This window comes from Pleurodeles waltl, chromosome 9 (assembly GCF_031143425.1).
Source record: "Pleurodeles waltl isolate 20211129_DDA chromosome 9, aPleWal1.hap1.20221129, whole genome shotgun sequence".
Classification (NCBI taxonomy): Eukaryota; Metazoa; Chordata; class Amphibia; order Caudata; family Salamandridae; genus Pleurodeles; species Pleurodeles waltl.
This window is the reverse complement of record NC_090448.1, coordinates 5,275,559-5,294,191: the sequence shown is the minus strand read 5'-3', so window position 1 is coordinate 5,294,191 and position 18,633 is coordinate 5,275,559. Positions and strand designations below refer to the sequence as shown.

General features: G+C 46.9%; 1 protein-coding gene across 14 annotated transcripts in view; it reads right to left on the bottom strand.

The window, feature by feature from the left end:
• The window catches only part of PBRM1 (polybromo 1), a 338,709-nt gene that overhangs the window by 268,847 nt on the left and 51,229 nt on the right, over window positions 1-18,633 (bottom strand). For 7 of the 14 annotated variants that reach the window (XM_069206081.1, XM_069206070.1, XM_069206076.1 and 4 more), the window contains exons 4-8: window positions 18,053-18,203; window positions 12,786-12,929; window positions 11,931-12,047; window positions 2,617-2,685; window positions 1,607-1,705 (exon numbers count right to left, since the gene is read on the bottom strand). In XM_069206081.1, the coding sequence (XP_069062182.1) occupies window positions 1,607-1,705; window positions 2,617-2,685; window positions 11,931-12,047; window positions 12,786-12,929; window positions 18,053-18,203 (580 nt within the window). The remainder of the gene's footprint in view (window positions 1-1,606; window positions 1,706-2,616; window positions 2,686-11,930; window positions 12,048-12,785; window positions 12,930-18,052; window positions 18,204-18,633) is intronic. The other 7 variants (XM_069206082.1, XM_069206071.1, XM_069206077.1 and 4 more) reach the window with 1 other exon arrangement.

Sequence of the window (18,633 nt, the reverse complement as noted above, 5' to 3'; positions counted from 1 at the left end):
TTTATTACAGCCCAGTCGAGGTGACAACTGTTCAGGAAACCGCTACAAAAGTGCTACTCAGAAACAATTTAAAGAATTCAGGAAGCCAAAGACTTAGAAAACAGAAAGAAAAAAAGGTACCAAAAGTTAACGTCCTCCAAACACGGGGGTGTTATTTTGCTTTTCACCCATGAGAAGGCAACATGCACAGACTACAAACACTGTGGTCGGAACAGATAAAGCCGAGGAGCCTCGACTGGAAGGTAAGAAAACAGAATGTCACTGTGCACAGCAACTTACATGACATCTGATGACTGGGTCTAGGTCTTAAAATCTATGGCATTCTCCATGCCTCTTGCAGAGCCTAAAGGACTTTCTGTGCCATCCTGCTTTGTACTTCTTTATTTGTATGCTGTAGTTTTTAATCCAGGGATCCTTAAAATCAGCGAATAGCAGTGGACGTGCTCCATGTTTAGATGTGTTACTCATCAGCTGAACCTAGCTTTGGTTACAGCTGGTCAGCCAAGGGCAACAGCTCCACCCGAAACAGAACAGCATCTCTACCCCACCCCATGCTTTCGGGACACCCGTGAGAGTAGGTACAGGACAGACAGAAAAATTGCCTTTTTACCAGTACCGGTAGGGAGACTGCCTACTGGTTGCACACTGTAATGGCCTGCCCAGCTCCCTCATATAAGAACCATCTCTAATCCGCAAGAATCAGAGCTGTATGGGTTGCATGTATGCTGGTTTCGAGTGTTTGTCAGTGTGGTGTTCACCAGGACACCATGCTTGGATGTTCAGGGCTGGTATGTGTCTCTTTAGCAGGTCTACCTGGTGGCTAGGGCGAGGCTGTCCCCCCTTTTCATTGTTTAAAGTAGGCTTCAGGTGCTGTGGTGAAAATCAAGCCCTTGTCGTCATCCAGGGTTGCGCAAGTCCATGTGGCAGCACCGACTTTCAGTAGAGCGCCGAGGAGAACCCGCATGTTTTCAGTTTCACTCGTGGGAAGAAGGGGTCAAACAGAAAGACTCATTTCTCCATGACTAGTTCAGGGGGTTGAGGTAAAAAAAAAGCTGCATTTCATTCCTGTGCAGCAAAAAAGAGCTGTGAACTGTGGGTCAGTCGGACCTTCAGAGGACTCTATCAATCACCTCAAAGTAAAGCATCATTACAAACTGAGCACCTGCTGGACGAACATTCTACTCAGGCTGCTGGATAACTTGCGATCCTTGCTTCAGTGACCAGCAATACAGAGCAGAGCTGGGGCTCTTCAAGGAGGAAAGCTGCCAGGATCCAGAGGAGACTGGCAGTCAACTACCAGACTGGAAAATCTGCTTGGAGGATGCCTCAAGGAACCTTAAAATCCCAGGAGATGCAGGATCCCGACAGCTGAAACAGCCGAGAAGTGCAAACACGAAGACAATCAACACCAAGGCATGGAGCCGTAAAGTCTCTTTTTTCAACTTAACTGGAGAGTTTATAAACTCCCTGCACAGCACTGCCCCCCAGATCAGCCTTTACAATAGTATATCAACTTCTCCTAAACTACTATTCCTAGTCTGGAGTGATAATAGGAGTAAAGAAACAACAATTTGTTGTTTAATTTTAAAGAGCACGGTACTAGTACCTTGAAGACCTGAGAACCGGGTTCATTGTAGGTTTTCGCGTTCTTTGTTAAAAGGTCGATGTCCTTGGCCATCGCACTTGTAGTTTTATAATACCCAGTCTATAGGACAAAAGGAAAGAAGATCAAAAATCACAGCAACATGAAAAGCAAGTTCTTCAAATTATGGTGCTGTACAGTTAGAAATTCTAACAACCCCAGAGGAAAACGCTGAACACAGGAGAATGCGTACTAAACAGAGTGGCTTTAACTAAACCATGTACAACCAATTATGGAAGTCTTTAAACATGCAAAATCAACAAGCAGTGAACGCCTGAAAAATAATGATGCAGTAGTTTGAGAAGATGTTCCAAAAGTCAATCCCCGTAGAAAAGTCAGGCAGACGTGTAATAAGAACTGGACTACACGCAGTCATCACAGTTCATTCCCCTTTACGTACCACGTAAAGTCCTGTACAGGTACACCTAGGGCAACAAACCTCTGCGGGTGCTGGCGCACAATATGTCTTCATGCCCAAGAGAAATAACCCAGAGAGACCACCACCCAAATCACTTTTGCAGTTTGACTTGATGTTGCGTCTGCACACACGGGCCAGTTCCTTCCCTGTACAGTATTAGATATCTGGAGTGGTGAATGAGTAAGGGAAGCACGCTGCTCTGAACAAAAACTGCTTTCATTTAGGTTTTCAGCAACTGCCACGTCTTGTGTGTAGGTTTGTTAAGTCTTATCCTTTTTCTCACACTCCTAAATGTGAATGTGAGACTGCATTACAAGACAACCCTACTTATCGGGGCACAGAATAAGCAAAGAAATGAATCCTGGAAAGCAGTACGTCTAAGAAAACAGGCAGGGCTGTCCACCTACCAACATTATTCACTGCGCTCCACCAAGAAGAAAGCCAAGACAGGGCAGCCGCATGCACCAGATGAGTCCAGACCCGCAGATCTGCAGAGATAGTCATCCTTGGTAATGTTAGGAGAAACTAAACAAAGTACCTGGAGCACTGTGCCTACCTGAATCCGCTGTGCAATTATCTTCAGGTCAATGGGTTCTTTAATTATGGCATAATAGTCTGGGTATTGCTGCAAAGGAAGAAATTTACAAAGCTGACACAAACTGGATAAAAGAGACTAACATTTACTGTTCAACAGGTACAAACAGCTGTGCCATTTCTAAAGACCTTTTCTATTTACTATCTATACCTAGGCTTACAAATACCCCGGAAAATTCATCTTTCTGGTATTCTGTGAGTTACTCACAATCTCATCCTACTCAGATTTATTTTTAGTCTAAATATCATACGGGTCATTTTTGTTCTCCAGAAACTGTTAAATTCTTCTGGAGCCACTGAAGTCCCTTAAATGAGTTCTGTCAGGATCTCCCCACTGCTGACACTATAGTCCAGTGCTGCACAAATGCGAGTGTGAACATCGGTCAGGCTTCACGGAGTACAAAGGCCCCGCTGAGACAGACGGCCCCCTTGAGTATCCTTTGAAGGCAGATGAGGCTAATTATAGGAAAATCAATGTACACTCATCTGAGGAGTTGATATCAACTGTATTTTAAGTTACAGCAGCGATCTGGTGTGGATCTGCCTTTAAAGCTTGTTCATTCGAGCCCTGCTGCCTCGATTCACGCAGTGGGCTGAGAGAGAGCAGGAGTTTGAGTTGATTTTCTATTGATAGGGAAGGATGCCTCTTTTTAGCAGACAAACAACATCAGGTTTTGAGGGCTCCAGATACGGGGCTAGCCATCTTTGAAAACCCCTAGAACAGCACCTCCTGATATTGCGGTAACTGCTAATACGTTAGGAACGGCCCAGCGTGGGAAGAGATCGAAGCCTTCCAGCAGCCTGTAGTTCTACCACTGTAGCCTGGGGCTCACAAGGCCTGAGAATCAGAGGACTTATGGACTTGGAAAGCACAGGAAGAAGCAGAAGTATGGCTGCTGTAAAGGACAGAGGCTTTGGAACCTGCTCTCGCCTGTCGGCATGCTGTGGAGGTGAATCTCAAAAGATCAGGGAGAACTACCTCCTATAATCTACAGAGAAATCAAGGAGAGAAAATCCATCATTGGAGTAGAACCAACAGAACAGTGGGACCTTGGATGACCAAAGCAAGTCTGCCTTTCACCGCCACATGGGCCCTGGCATCCTGGAAGCTCTCCCTAGCAGCTTTAAGTGACCGGGAAGAAGATTAGCAGCATCCTGTGCAGAGGGGGATTTATTTTTCTCCATTTGACCTCATGGCTGCCAGAAGCATTCCTGAACAGTGGTAACATCCTTTGAAGAACATCATTTATTTGTAATTGGTAATTTATTAGTACAAGCTTTGAAAGCATGAATTTGTTTTGTCAAAATGCAATGCAATGTTACGCACAGAAAACAAGTTTTAAAACAATTTAGTTGTGAGATGAATTATCCACAATAGCTTCACTGATCAAATTGAAAGTACTAGAAAAAAGCCACAAAAAAACAAACAAAAAAAAAACGACATTTCATCTTTTATTTGAAGTTAGATGGCACACTATCACAATGACGGAGGAGCCACAGTTGTGTACAAGTAATCAACTGAAGTTCAGGAAATTTCTGACCCGTTTATCGATATTTTACCCCCCAAGTGAAATGGGCGGGGTGCTCCTCAAGACAAACACAAGAGTCAGTAGCAACTAAAAGATTGTCAGGAGGGAAATCCACATATGTTCGGGAAAGCGGACATCCCAGTGTAGACAATACTGCTGACATCCCAACTGAGGATAATTGAAACAAGCATTTACAATGCATCGGGTCTCGCGTTTGCTCATGTTAGAGCTGATCGCGTTGTAAACTCCTAACCTGACTGTAGGAAGTTGGCTCTGTATGTGCTATTTCAAAGTAAGGAATAGCATGCACAGAGTCCAAGGGTTCCCCTTAGAGGTAAAATAGTGGTAAAAATAGATAATACTAATGCTCTATTTTGTGGTAGTGTGGTCGAGCAGTAGGCTTATCCAAGGAGTAGTGTTAAGCATTTGTTGTACATACACATAGACAATAAATGAGGTACACACACTCAGAGACAAATCCAGCCAATAGGTTTTGTTATAGAAAAATATCTTTTCTTAGTTTATTTTAAGAACCACAGGTTCAAATTTAACATGTAATATCTTGTTTGAAAGGTATTGCAGGTAAGTACATTAGGAACTTTGAATCATTTCAATTGCATGTATACTTTTCAAGTTATTGACAAATAGCTACTTTAAAAGTGGACACAGTGCAATTTTCACAGTTCCTGGGGGAGGTAAGTTTTTGTTAGTTTTACCAGGTAAGTAAGACACTTACAGGGTTCAGTTCTTGGTCCAAGGTAGCCCACCGTTGGGGGTTCAGAGCAACCCCAAAGTTACCACACCAGCAGCTCAGGGCCGGTCAGGTGCAGAGTTCAAAGTGGTGCCCAAAACGCATAGGCTAGAATGGAGAGAAGGGGGTGCCCCGGTTCCGGTCTGCTTGCAGGTAAGTACCCGCGTCTTCGGAGGGCAGACCAGGGGGGTTTTGTAGGGCACCGGGGGGGACACAAGCCCACACAGAAATTTCACCCTCAGCAGCGCGGGGGCGGCCGGGTGCAGTGTAGAAACAAGCGTCGGGTTTGCAATGTTAGTCAATGAGAGATCAAGGGATCTCTTCAGCGCTGCAGGCAGGCAAGGGGGGGCTTCCTCGGGGAAACCTCCACTTGGGCAAGGGAGAGGGACTCCTGGGGGTCACTTCTCCAGTGAAAGTCCGGTCCTTCAGGTCCTGGGGGCTGCGGGTGCAGGGTCTTTTCCAGGCGTCGGGACTTAAGTTTCAGAGAGTCGCGGTCAGGGGAAGCCTCAGGATTCCCTCTGCAGGCGGCGCTGTGGGGGCTCAGGGGGGACAGGTTTTGGTACTCACAGTCGTAGAGTAGTCCGGGGGTCCTCCCTGAGGTGTTGGTTCTCCACCTGCCGAGTCGGGGTCGCCGGGTGCAGTGTTGCAAGTCTCACGCTTCTTGCGGGGAGATTGCAGGGTCTTTAAAGCTGCTCCTTTGGATAAAGTTGCAGTCTTTTTGGAGCAGGTCCGCTGTCCTCGGGAGTTCCTTGTCGTCGTCGAAGCAGGGCAGTCCTCAGAGGATTCAGAGGTCGCTGGTCCCTTTGGAAGGCGTCGCTGGAGCAGAGTTCTTTGGAAGGCAGGAGACAGGCCGGTGAGTTTCTGGAGCCAAGGCAGTTGTTGTCTTCTGGTCTTCCTCTGCAGGGGTTTTCAGCTAGGCAGTTCTTCTTCTTGTTGTTGCAGGAATCTAATTTTCTAGGGTTCAGGGTAGCCCTTAAATACTAAATTTAAGGGCGTGTTTAGGTCTGGGGGGTTAGTAGCCAATGGCTACTAGCCCTGAGGGTGGGTACACCCTCTTTGTGCCTCCTCCCAAGGGGAGGGGGTCACAATCCTAACCCTATTGGGGGAATCCTCCATCTGCAAGATGGAGGATTTCTAAAAGTTAGAGTCACCTCAGCTCAGGACACCTTAGGGGCTGTCCTGACTGGCCAGTGACTCCTCCTTGTTGCTTTCTTTGTTCCCTCCAGCCTTGCCGCCAAAAGTGGGGGCCGTGGCCGGAGGGGGCGGGCAACTCCACTAAGCTGGAGTGCCCTGCTGGGCTGTGACAAAGGGGTGAGCCTTTGAGGCTCACCGCCAGGTGTTACAGCTCCTGCCTGGGGGAGGTGTTAGCATCTCCACCCAGTGCAGGCTTTGTTACTGGCCTCAGAGTGACAAAGGCACTCTGTAAGGAAATGCCTCCTTGGCATGGTTGCCCCCTGACTTTTTGCCTTTGCTGATGCTATGTTTACAATTGAAAGTGTGCTGAGGCCTGCTAACCAGGCCCCAGCACCAGTGTTCTTTCCCTAACCTGTACTTTTGTATCCACAATTGGCAGACCCTGGCATCCAGATAAGTCCCTTGTAACTGGTACTTCTAGTACCAAGGGCCCTGATGCCAAGGAAGGTCTCTAAGGGCTGCAGCATGTCTTATGCCACCCTGGAGACCTCTCACTCAGCACAGACACACTGCTTGCCAGCTTGTGTGTGCTAGTGAGGACAAAACGAGTAAGTCGACATGGCACTCCCCTCAGGGTGCCATGCCAGCCTCTCACTGCCTATGCAGTATAGGTAAGACACCCCTCTAGCAGGCCTTACAGCCCTAAGGCAGGGTGCACTATACCATAGGTGAGGGTACCAGTGCATGAGCATGGTACCCCTACAGTGTCTAAACAAAACCTTAGACATTGTAAGTGCAGGGTAGCCATAAGAGTATATGGTCTGGGAGTCTGTCAAACACGAACTCCACAGCACCATAATGGCTACACTGAAAACTGGGAAGTTTGGTATCAAACTTCTCAGCACAATAAATGCACACTGATGCCAGTGTACATTTTATTGTAAAATACACCACAGAGGGCACCTTAGAGGTGCCCCCTGAAACTTAACCGACTGTCTGTGTAGGCTGACTAGTTCCAGCAGCCTGCCACACCAGAGACATGTTGCTGGCCCCACGGGGAGAGTGCCTTTGTCACTCTGAGGCCAGTAACAAAGCCTGCACTGGGTGGAGATGCTAACACCTCCCCCAGGCAGGAGCTGTGACACCTGGCGGTGAGCCTCAAAGGCTCACCCCTTTGTCACAGCCCAGCAGGGCACTCCAGCTTAGTGGAGTTGCCCGCCCCCTCCGGCCACGGCCCCCACTTTTGGCGGCAAGGCTGGAGGGAACAAAGAAAGCAACAAGGAGGAGTCACTGGCCAGTCAGGACAGCCCCTAAGGTGTCCTGAGCTGAAGTGACTCTAACTTTTAGAAATCCTCCATCTTGCAGATGGAGGATTCCCCCAATAGGGTTAGGATTGTGACCCCCTCCCCTTGGGAGGAGGCACAAAGAGGGTGTACCCACCCTCAGGGCTAGTAGCCATTGGCTACTAACCCCCCAGACCTAAACACGCCCTTAAATTTAGTATTTAAGGGCTACCCTGAACCCTAGAAAAGTAGATTCCTGCAACTACAAGAAGAAGGACTGCCTAGCTGAAAACCCCTGCAGCGGAAGACCAGAAGACGACAACTGCCTTGGCTCCAGAAACTCACCGGCCTGTCTCCTGCCTTCCAAAGATCCTGCTCCAGCGACGCCTTCCAAAGGGACCAGCGACCTCGACATCCTCTGAGGACTGCCCCTGCTTCGAAAAGACAAGAAACTCCCGAGGACAGCGGACCTGCTCCAAGAAAAGCTGCAACTTTGTTTCCAGCAGCTTTAAAGAACCCTGCAAGCTCCCCGCAAGAAGCGTGAGACTTGCAACACTGCACCCGGCGACCCCGACTCGGCTGGTGGAGAACCGACACTTCAGGAGGGACCCCAGGACTACTCTGATACTGTGAGTACCAAAACCTGTCCCCCCTGAGCCCCCACAGCGCCGCCTGCAGAGGGAATCCCGGGGCTTCCCCTGACCGCGACTCTTTGAATCCTAAGTCCCGACGCCTGGGAGAGACCCTGCACCCGCAGCCCCCAGGACCTGAAGGACCGGACTTTCACTGGAGGAGTGACCCCCAGGAGTCCCTCTCCCTTGACCAAGTGGAGGTTTCCCCGAGGAACCCCCCCCTTGCCTGCCTGCAGCGCTGAAGAGATCCCTAGATCTCCCATTGACTTCCATTACAAACCCGACGCTTGTTTCTACACTGCACCCGGCCGCCCCCGCGCTGCTGAGGGTGAAATTTCTGTGTGGGCTTGTGTCCCCCCCGGTGCCCTACAAAACCCCCCTGGTCTGCCCTCCGAAGACGCGGGTACTTACCTGCAAGCAGACCGGAACCGGGGCACCCCCTTCTCTCCATTCTAGCCTATGTGTTTTGGGCACCACTTTGAACTCTGCACCTGACCGGCCCTGAGCTGCTGGTGTGGGGACTTTGGGGTTGCTCTGAACCCCCAACGGTGGGCTACCTTGGACCAAGAACTAAGCCCTGTAAGTGTCTTACTTACCTGGTTAACCTAACAAATACTTACCTCCCCTAGGAACTGTGAAAATTGCACTAAGTGTCCACTTTTAAAACAGCTATTTGTGAATAACTTGAAAAGTATACATGCAATTTTGATGATTTGAAGTTCCTAAAGTACTTACCTGCAATACCTTTCGAATGAGATATTACATGTAGAATTTGAACCTGTGGTTCTTAAAATAAACTAAGAAAAGATATTTTTCTATATAAAAACCTATTGGCTGGATTTGTCTCTGAGTGTGTGTACCTCATTTATTGTCTATGTGTATGTACAACAAATGCTTAACACTACTCCTTGGATAAGCCTACTGCTCGACCACACTACCACAAAATAGAGCATTAGTATTATCTCTTTTCGCCACTATCTTACCTCTAAGGGGAACCCTTGGACTCTGTGCATGCTATTCCTTACTTTGAAATAGCACATACAGAGCCAACTTCCTACACACTCTCCCCATGGGGCCAGCAACATGTCTCTAGTGTGGCAGGCTGCTGGAACTAGTCAGCCTACACAGACAGTCGGTTAAGTTTCAGGGGGCACCTCTAAGGTGCCCTCTGGGGTGTATTTTGCAATAAAATGTACACTGCCATCAGTGTGCATTTATTGTGCTGGGAAGTTTGATACCAAACTTCCCAGTTTTCAGTGTAGCCATTATGGTGCTGTGGAGTTCGTGTTTGACAGACTCCCAGACCATATACTCTTATGGCTACCCTGCACTTACAATGTCTAAGGTTTTGTTTAGACACTGTAGGGGTACCATGCTCATGCACTGGTACCCTCACCTATGGTATAGTGCACCCTGCCTTAGGGCTGTAAGGGCTGCTAGAGGGGTGACTGACCTATACCTGCATAGGCAGTGAGAGGCTGGCATGGCACCCTGAGGGGAGTGCCATGTCGACTTACTTGTTTTGTTCTCACTAGCACACACAAGCTGGCAAGCAGTGTGTCTGTGCTGAGCGAGAGGTCTCCAGGGTGGCATAAGACATGCTGCAGCCCTTAGAGACCTTCCTTGGCATCAGGGCCCTTGGTACTAGAAGTACCAGTTACAAGGGACTTATCTGGATGCCAGGGTCTGCCAATTGTGGATACAAAAGTACAGGTTAGGGAAAGAACACTGGTGCTGGGGCCTGGTTAGCAGGCCCGAGCACACTTTCAATTGTAAACATAGCATCAGCAAAGGCAAAAAGTCAGGGGGCAACCATGCCAAGGAGGCATTTCCTTACACTGACTTTTCACCTATTGGGCAAAAGTGCATTTATGTACACAACCCGAAAAAGTGAAATCGCATGTTTTCTGTACTTGGTCGCTGCGCTGGAGGAGGGCTAACCACCGGAAAAGGCATGACGTATGCGTGCCTTCGACTAATGAAAGCAAGCAGATTTTATTAGGCAAGCCCACGAACCAATAAAAAACACTGACGTGAAGTTGACAGGGCTCTGAGCCCTTTTCTAAATACAAAAGAGTCTTGCTGCGAAACACATGCGCGAGCACATGCAACGCAGGCTTGACCCTAAAAAGGAGACTCAAATATGCATCAAATAAACACAAAGCCGGAGTCCCAAATGTGCCACGAGACTGGCACACCAAGTCTGCATGCGCACTGAAACAAGACAGGAAAAATAAACTTTTGAGATGGATGTTTGCTGCAGCAAGTGCGGAACGCTATTTTTGAATACAAAAAAGAATTATCAGGAAAACCTCTTCCCGTTTTCTGCATAACAGCCATCAGGCTGGACTAAAATTGCCCAGATATAACCGTGGCAGTTTAACTATCCTTGAACTCCCCTGTGAAGGTTTGCCATCCTACCGCAAACAATGCACCACCCAAAAAGAGTTCTGGAAGATGCTGAAGAATGATCCGTTCAGAGGACAGTTTTATGGTCATCGCCCATAGAATCTTGGAGAGGGGCGAGAGGGCCTAGGGCTCTTTAAAAAGTGATAGGATATTTGGAAATGTTGTTACACAAGATACTTTCCTAAATATGGAATTCTTTCCAAGACTATTCTCTGTGAGGGTAGTTTAGGATTGTTCAATGCTAAAAAGCAGTGCAGTGCTGCACACGGTGGCAGTTTTGCAAAGTGCAGTATCACACGATAATATTTACTTTTAAAAATGGGAAATATTGACTAGTGAAGCATTAACATAAAATCCCAATTCCCTTTACCCATATCTGCCATTTTGGTGTCATTTTACTTTTTACCTCCTTGGTTTGGCTGAAGCTACAATAATTTGCAATACTCTCTGAGGGAGGCCAATCTCTTTGAGGTCCCCTACTAGGGGGAAGCCCAGGATTCCGTACTGACACCTGCTTTACTCAATAGGGCACTAGAATGCAGAAAAGGGTTACATGGAACAAGCAATAAACTCACTGACAATATCCATAGCTACCATGACACGTGAAAATGATTTGAGCACACCTGTTGCCCTCCCACCCAAAAAAGAACAAGAAAACATGATGATATTGGTCTCAAGATTTTCATTTCAAAGTAGATACCTTAAATAACAATTTTTTAAACACCTGAAGATGCTGTATATGGAACCTGAATCAAGTGAACTGTTTAAAGACCCTCGTTATTCACTCAACTGGCATCAGTACATAATTTAATGCACTTCTACAGCGGTAGATGAATAAACCCCCCCAAAAAACACTGTATGCAACACATACATTGCCTAAATAGTTTACAATGAAAACTCTCCAGGACTGAGAAGAAAAAAAAGTTTTGTTTGTGAAAATAAAGGCAACATGAGTAACAAGAACTCCGTATTTACACTAAGCATTCATTTTGAAGAAGCCATGCATAATTTAAGAGTTAAAATTTAAAACTGTGGCAAATGATCTTGCTGAACTAGTACACCAAGTTTACTTCACCAAGAAAAAAAAAACACTAAAACACAAAACAAAAATCCTACAGCTTTCACCCTCGAGGGTAAATCAAACAACTGACACTGGACTGCATTTAAAGGGCTTGTTGCTGTGGACTAGAAGCAACAGTAGGAGAAGCCTCAGTATCAGACTGAGCATTGCTTAACGCAAGGCTAACAGCGAAGCAGAAAAAACTGTGTTTAAATCTGACGCTACTGACTCGTTTCAACGCAACCAGAGCACATCACGTGTACGTCTAAGGTCTTCGTTGTGCCATAGTTAGGTTTTGATCTAGATTATAGATACCAGTCTCTCTGTACACTTCGCTTGAGATGCTTCGCAAGCGTCTTAGAACTCTGTTTAAAATCCGGATAAATGTTTTGGACAAAACTTCACACACGATGACAGCTCCAATATGTCAAATTAACAGTTCACGGCACTACGAGCAGTTGAACTATTCAATCCTCACCACTTTGGATGGAAGCTTCTGGAAGAGCTCACAGATGAGGCGCCCCGATGGGTCCGTGGCAGTGACTACTGCTTCAAGTAGCTGTTCAAGAATTGCTTTCAAGTAAGCAGGAGTTGACTTAAGGGGGGGAAAAGAAAAGATGAAAATGTAAGAAGTGAACATAAAATAATTAGAACTTTTTAAACACTGAAAACTCCACGGCTATCAACAATGTTCACAGTAAAAGTAACAAGGCTTAGGGCCAGTGTTTACCATAAACAAAACCAAAGCTTACAGGCAAAGTACGCTATGAATCGGACGTAGGAGCCACGTTCACCATTACAAGGAGAGTTCACCTTCATCACAAACAGAGGTTTGAAACCTTGTCCTCCATAACCATAAACAGCGCGTGCAAGTTATGTTCAGCACAAAGCTGCTCCGGGCACACGAGTCGTGTCCAACGTAACAAGACACACAGCTTACAAGCAGAGTTCCTCAAACTGAACTTACAAGCATTGTTCTCCATAATCAGAAAGAGGACGTACCCAGCTGTAAACATGGCTTGCAAGCAGTGAACACCATAACCAGAAACAGGGCATGCAAGCTGTATTCAGCACAATTCCGTTCTAATTTGTAAAGTTAAATAAAGAGTTAGAATGCCTAGGGTTCCTGCAAGCAGACATTTCTGAGCAAGCAAATTAAACATATTTAAACAGTTGGTTTTTGATGTGAAGTATTTTTTAGACCGGTAAGGAAGTTCCGTTTCACCACATCTAGAATTAATTAAGAAAAAACATTTTACAGACCAAATTATTCCAATATTTGTGCAATTAGATGCATTAGCCCGTTTTCAACACTGCTTATGTCAATGCTTACCTCTCCTTCTTGTGGGGTAGCCCGAGTGACCAACACATCATCTTCCTCGTCGTCTTCACAATCTCCTTTCTGGACAAATTCATTCTTTGTGCGCGCATACAAATCCCATAGTTTGCAAGCAGCTTTATATTCTGGTGAATCTGGCTGCACAACAAAGAGTAGAAACCGTCAATGGATTGTGTAAAATCTTACATTGTTTAAAAGCATTAACATTTTACAAGCATTTGGCGGCAGAAATCACATCACAATCTAGTATATTAAACAAGGACCAGCTAATCAATTACCTAAGTTGGTAGTCAAATCAGTCACTGAGCTCATCGGCAAAAAAAACACTAAACACCACCACAGATCAAATGACCACTGTTGGGCCCAGCCCTCTGTACAGGGTCACCCCCAAACGTTTTACCTGTTTTCTGAACCATTTGTTTGTGGGCTTTAAGGACTCTTCGAACTTTACCACTGCTAACCAGTGCTAAAGTGCTTGTGCTCTCTCCTCTAATGATAGTAATACTGTCAATCACCTGACTGGCATATTTAATGTACTGTAAGTCCCTAGTAGAGTGCTATACCTTACACCCAGGACTCGTAATTCAAATGCTATTAGTGCTCCTGTAGCACTTATTGTGCCACCCCCTTAAGTAGCTTTGTTAAACATGTCTCTGGTCAGCCTGTGTGTGCAGTTTTAAACTGCCATTTCGACCTGACAAAATAAACCTTTTGCCAGGCCTAAACCTTACTTTTTAACACATATAATTCACCCTTGGGGTAGGGCTTAAGCAGCCCATAGGGCAGGGTGCGTTGCATTTAAAAAGTTGGACACTTATTTTTAAGTTTCACATGCCCTGTGTAAAGAAATGGCTCCCTGTTGCAGTTCCCCCTACTTTTTGCCTGATACTGATGCTGACTGAGAAGTGTGCTGGGACCCTGCTAACCAGGCCCCAGCACCAGTGTTCTTTCACCTAAAATGTACCATTGTCTCCACAATTGGCACAACCCTGGCACGCAGGTAAGTCCCTTGTAACTGGTACCCCTGGTACCAAGGGCCCTGATGCCAGGGAAGGTCTCTAAGGGCTGCTGCATGTCTTATGCCACCCTAGGGACCCCTCACTCAGCACAGACACACTGCTTGCCAGCTTGTGTGTGCTGGTGGGGAGAAAATGACTAAGTCGACATGGCACTCCCCTCAGGGTGCCATGCCAACCTCTCACTGCCTGTGGCATAGGTGAGTCACCCCTCTAGCAGGCCTTACAGCCCTAAGGCAGGGTGCACTATACCACAGGTGAGGGCATATGTGCATGAGCACTATGCCCCTACAGTGTCTAAGCAAAACCTTAGACATTGTAAGTGCAGGGTAGCCATAAGAGTATATGGGCTGGGAGTCTGTCAAAAACGAACTCCACAGCTCCATGATGGCTACACTGAATACTGGAAAGTTTGGTACCAAACTACTCAGAATAATAAACCCACACTGATGCCAGTGTTGGATTTATTAAAAAATGCACACAGAGGGCATCTTAGAGATACCCCCTGTATTTTACCCAATTGTTCAGTGCAGGACTGACTGGTCTGTGCCAGCCTGCTGCTGAGAGACGAGTGTCTGACCTCATGCGGTGAGAGCCTTTGTGCTCTCTGAGGACAGAAACAAAGCCTGCTCTGGGTGGAGGTGCTTCACACCTCCCCCCTGCAGGAACTGTAACACCTAGCAGTGAGCTTCAAAGGCTCAAGCTTCGTGTTACAATGCCCCAGGGCACTCCAGCTAGTGGAGATGCCCGCCTCCTGGACCCAGCCCCCACTTTTGGCGGCAAGTCCAGGAGAGATAATGAGAAAAACAAGGAGGAGTCACTGGCCAGTCAGGACAGCCCCTAAGGTGTCCTGAGCTGAAGTGACTAACTTTTAGAAATCCTCCATCTTGCAGATGGAGGATTCCCCCAATAGGATTAGGGATGTGACCCCCTCCCCTTGGGAGGAGGCACAAAGAGGGTGTACTCACCCTCAGGGCTAGTAGCCATTGGCTACTAACCCCCCAGACCTAAACACGCCCTTAAATTTAGTATTTAAGGGCTCCCCTGAACCTAAAGATTTAGATTCCTGCAACAACAACAAGAAGGACTGCCTAGCTGAAAACCCCTGCAGAGGAAGACCAGAAGACAACAACTGCCTTGGCTCCAGAAACTCACCGGCCTGTCTCCTGCCTTCCAAAGAACTCTGCTCCAGCGACGCCTTCCAAAGGGACCAGCGACCTCTGCATCCTCTGAGGACTGCCCTGCTTCGACGACGACAAGAAACTCCAGAGGACAGCGGACCTGCTCCAAAAAGACTGCAACTTTATCCAAAGGAGCAGCTTTAAAGAACCCTGCAATCTCCCTGCAAGAAGCGTGAGACTTGCAACACTGCACCCGGCGACCCCGACTCGGCTGGTGGAGAACCAACACCTCAGGGAGGACCCCCGGACTACTCTACGACTGTGTACCAAAACCTGTCCCCCCTGAGCCCCCACAGCGCCGCCTGCAGAGGGAATCCCGAGGCTTCCCCTGACCGCGACTCTCTGAAACCTAAGTCCCGACGCCTGGAAAAGACCCTGCACCCGCAGCCCCCAGGACCTGAAGGACCGGACTTTCACTGCAGAAGTGACCCCCAGGAGTCCCTCTCCCTTGCCCAAGTGGAGGTTTCCCCGAGGAAGCCCCCCCTTGCCTGCCTGCAGCGCTGAAGAGATCCCTTGATCTCTCATTGACTTCCATTGCAAACCCGACGCTTGTTCTAACACTGCACCCGGCCGCCCCCGCGCCGCTGAGGGTGAAATTTCTGTGTGGGCTTGTGTCCCCCTCGGTGCCCTACAAAACCCCCCTGGTCTGCCCTCCGAAGACGCGGGTACTTACCTGCAAGCAGACCGGAACCGGGGCACCCCCCTCTCTCCATTGAAGCCTATGCGTTTTGGGCACCACTTTGAACTCTGTACCTGACCGGCCCTGAGCTGCTGGTGTGGTAACTTTGGGGTTGCTCTGAACCCCCAACGGTGGGCTACCTTGGACCAAGAACTGAACCCTGTAAGTGTTGTACTTACCTGGTAAAACTAACAAAAACTTACCTCCCCCAGGAACTGTGAAAATTGCGCTAAGTGTCCACTTTTGAAATAGCTATTTGTGAATAACTTGAAAAGTATACATGCAATTGAAATGATTCAAAGTTCCTAATGTACTTACCTGCAATACCTTTCAAACAAGATATTACATGTTAAATTTGAACCTGTGGTTCTTAAAATAAACTAAGAAAAGATATTTTTCTATACAAAACCTATTGGCTGGATTTGTCTCTGAGTGTGTGTACCTCATTTATTGTCTATGTGTATGTACAACAAGTGCTTAACACTACTCCTTGGATAAGCCTACTGCTCGACCACACTACCACAAAATAGAGCATTAGTATTATCTCTTTTTACCACTATTTTACCTCTAAGGGGAACCCTTGGACTCTGTGCATGCTATTCCTTACTTTGAAATAGCACATACAGAGCCAACTTCCTACACCCTGGTAGTGAAAAACTCTCAAATTCGTTTTTCACTACTGTGAGGGCCTACTTCTCCAATAGGATAACATTGGGTTACCTTACTACATTTAATAAGTACTAACTTTTGATTGGGAACAGGTAAGAAAGTCAACTTTGGTCTCTAATTGTATTTTAAAAATATTTTTAATGGTCAAGTCAGGTTTTAAGTCACAGATCTGAAAATGTCACTTTTTGAAAGTTGGAATTTTTCTTTCCTAACAATTTGGTGTCTGCAGCTTGTTCCTGGGTCATGTGACTAGGTGTAGTTGTTAGTTGGCGTTTGTGTATTCCTCACAGAGAGTATCACAATAGAGGGTCTGTGTGTTGGCAGGATGAGCCTTTCTGGCTCAAGGATGGGGCGGAGCTGCCACCTATCATACTTGTACTTCAAAGGCACTGACCTAGCACACTCGCAAAGGACCTAGCCTACTGTGCCCCCAGACAGACTTGGACCAGGGTAGGAAGGCAGGAAATTCCAGAGACCCCTGTGGCAGGAAGCTCCAGAAGCATCTTTCACATCAAAGTGGGCACCAAGCATAAATATTGGACTCAGAGACCCAACTCTTCAGATCACTTCTAGACCCATGAAAGACTCTGAAGAAGAACTGCTCTGTTGCAAGAAGGACTACTCTGCAGTCCTGCTGCCTGAATAAGGTGGACTAGATCTCCTCCTTGAATCCAGGACAAACAGAGTGACTCCAAGGGCTCCAACACCCTTGCACCCTGCACCAAGACTCTGCCTACTGAGAGTCCTAAACCCCCCCCCCCCCCCCCCCCCAAGTAATGCCTCCCCAATACTTGACCCTTGGAAGCAGGATAATGGTGCTCTGCCAGACTAGCTGTGGTCTCCAACGGAACTGATGCAACCTAGAAGCTCCTCATCAGAACGGATGCAACTCAACACAGAATCTCGCATTGCCGCCCTTGCAAATCCGAATTGGAACAGACACAATGCAATGCAAACTAGATGCAGGACCGTGCATCCAGGACATAAGGTACAATCCTCAGTGGGCCTAACCTGTCCCCTGTATCCGGCCTGTGCTCCATCGCAGGTGGTCTGAACTTGTGACTTTGTCCCGGTCCAGTGCAACCAGATCGCCACAGTACCTAAATCTTTAAAACTGCATATCTTCAATTCTAATCTCCAGTCTTTCATTTTGGTGTCAAGTAATTTATTAAAATATACTCTATTTTTCTAAGTTGGTGTGGGATTTTTATTGTGTTACGGTTTAAGTGCTGAAAAGATACTTTACACACTGCCTCCAAGCCTGACTGCTTTTGTGCCAAGCACCAAGGGGTTAAGCAAAGGTTGATTTAGTGACACTGGTGGTTTAATCAAACAGGGATTGAGGTTGTTGCTGGAGAAAGGGCTCACGCCGCCCTCAACCAACAATCCAATTTTTCACAGCTACATACAGATGTAGAAGTATTTGAAAAAACAAAGTTAATGAGATTTAATAAGGAATGTTTGCCAAACGTTTTTCTGCAGACATTAACTGTGAACGTGCTTCTTTGTAAGTGGAGCTGCTTCACTACCGTTCCAGGTCAGTGAGACATTATTGTGAACAAACCCCACCCGGCTGATGGTTTACATCAATGTGCAAATATTAATTAAGGGAAAATGTTAGGCTTTGCAACCTCAACAGTCCGCCATGAACGACAGAACACTCGTCGACTGCATTGAGCTGCGGCAGCCTTCTTCTATGGCACAAACGTTCCTTACCTTAAAGTACGCCTTTGCATTGCGAAACAACAGCTGAAAATCCGCTGTTAGTGAGCTGACCTCCTCATACTCCTCCATTTTCAGTTTCTGTTGGATCTTCATCAAATCAATGGGCTGAGTGACCACTTCATAATAATCCGGTTGGTTTCTGCTGGCACACAAAGGGAATGGAGGTTCAGCACAGACCTCAAAAGGCAACAACACAACCAATCACATTAAAGAAAGGTCATCAAAGAAGAAAAGGTACTACTGGTTTTGAATTACTGTAACCAGAAGACAAAGTTTAAAACGCACGACACCACCTAAAAATGTAACACCTGGATAAAAGTACAGAAAGAGAAAAAGTAGGCCAAGGTAAGTATTGATCGACCAGCCCTGGCACAAAAGTGGACTTCTTTGATGTGATCAGTTGTGTTCTGTCACTTTGCACAAGAGAGCCAATGGCCGAAGCCACCTGACACTGCCCCATGCTGTTTGCTGAGGTGGGTGGAAGCTAAATGTGAATGACAGCTGAACAGACCAATGGGTGAAGAGGGGTGATCCTTTATGTATGTTTTGTTTCTGATTGTTTTCGATTAGAC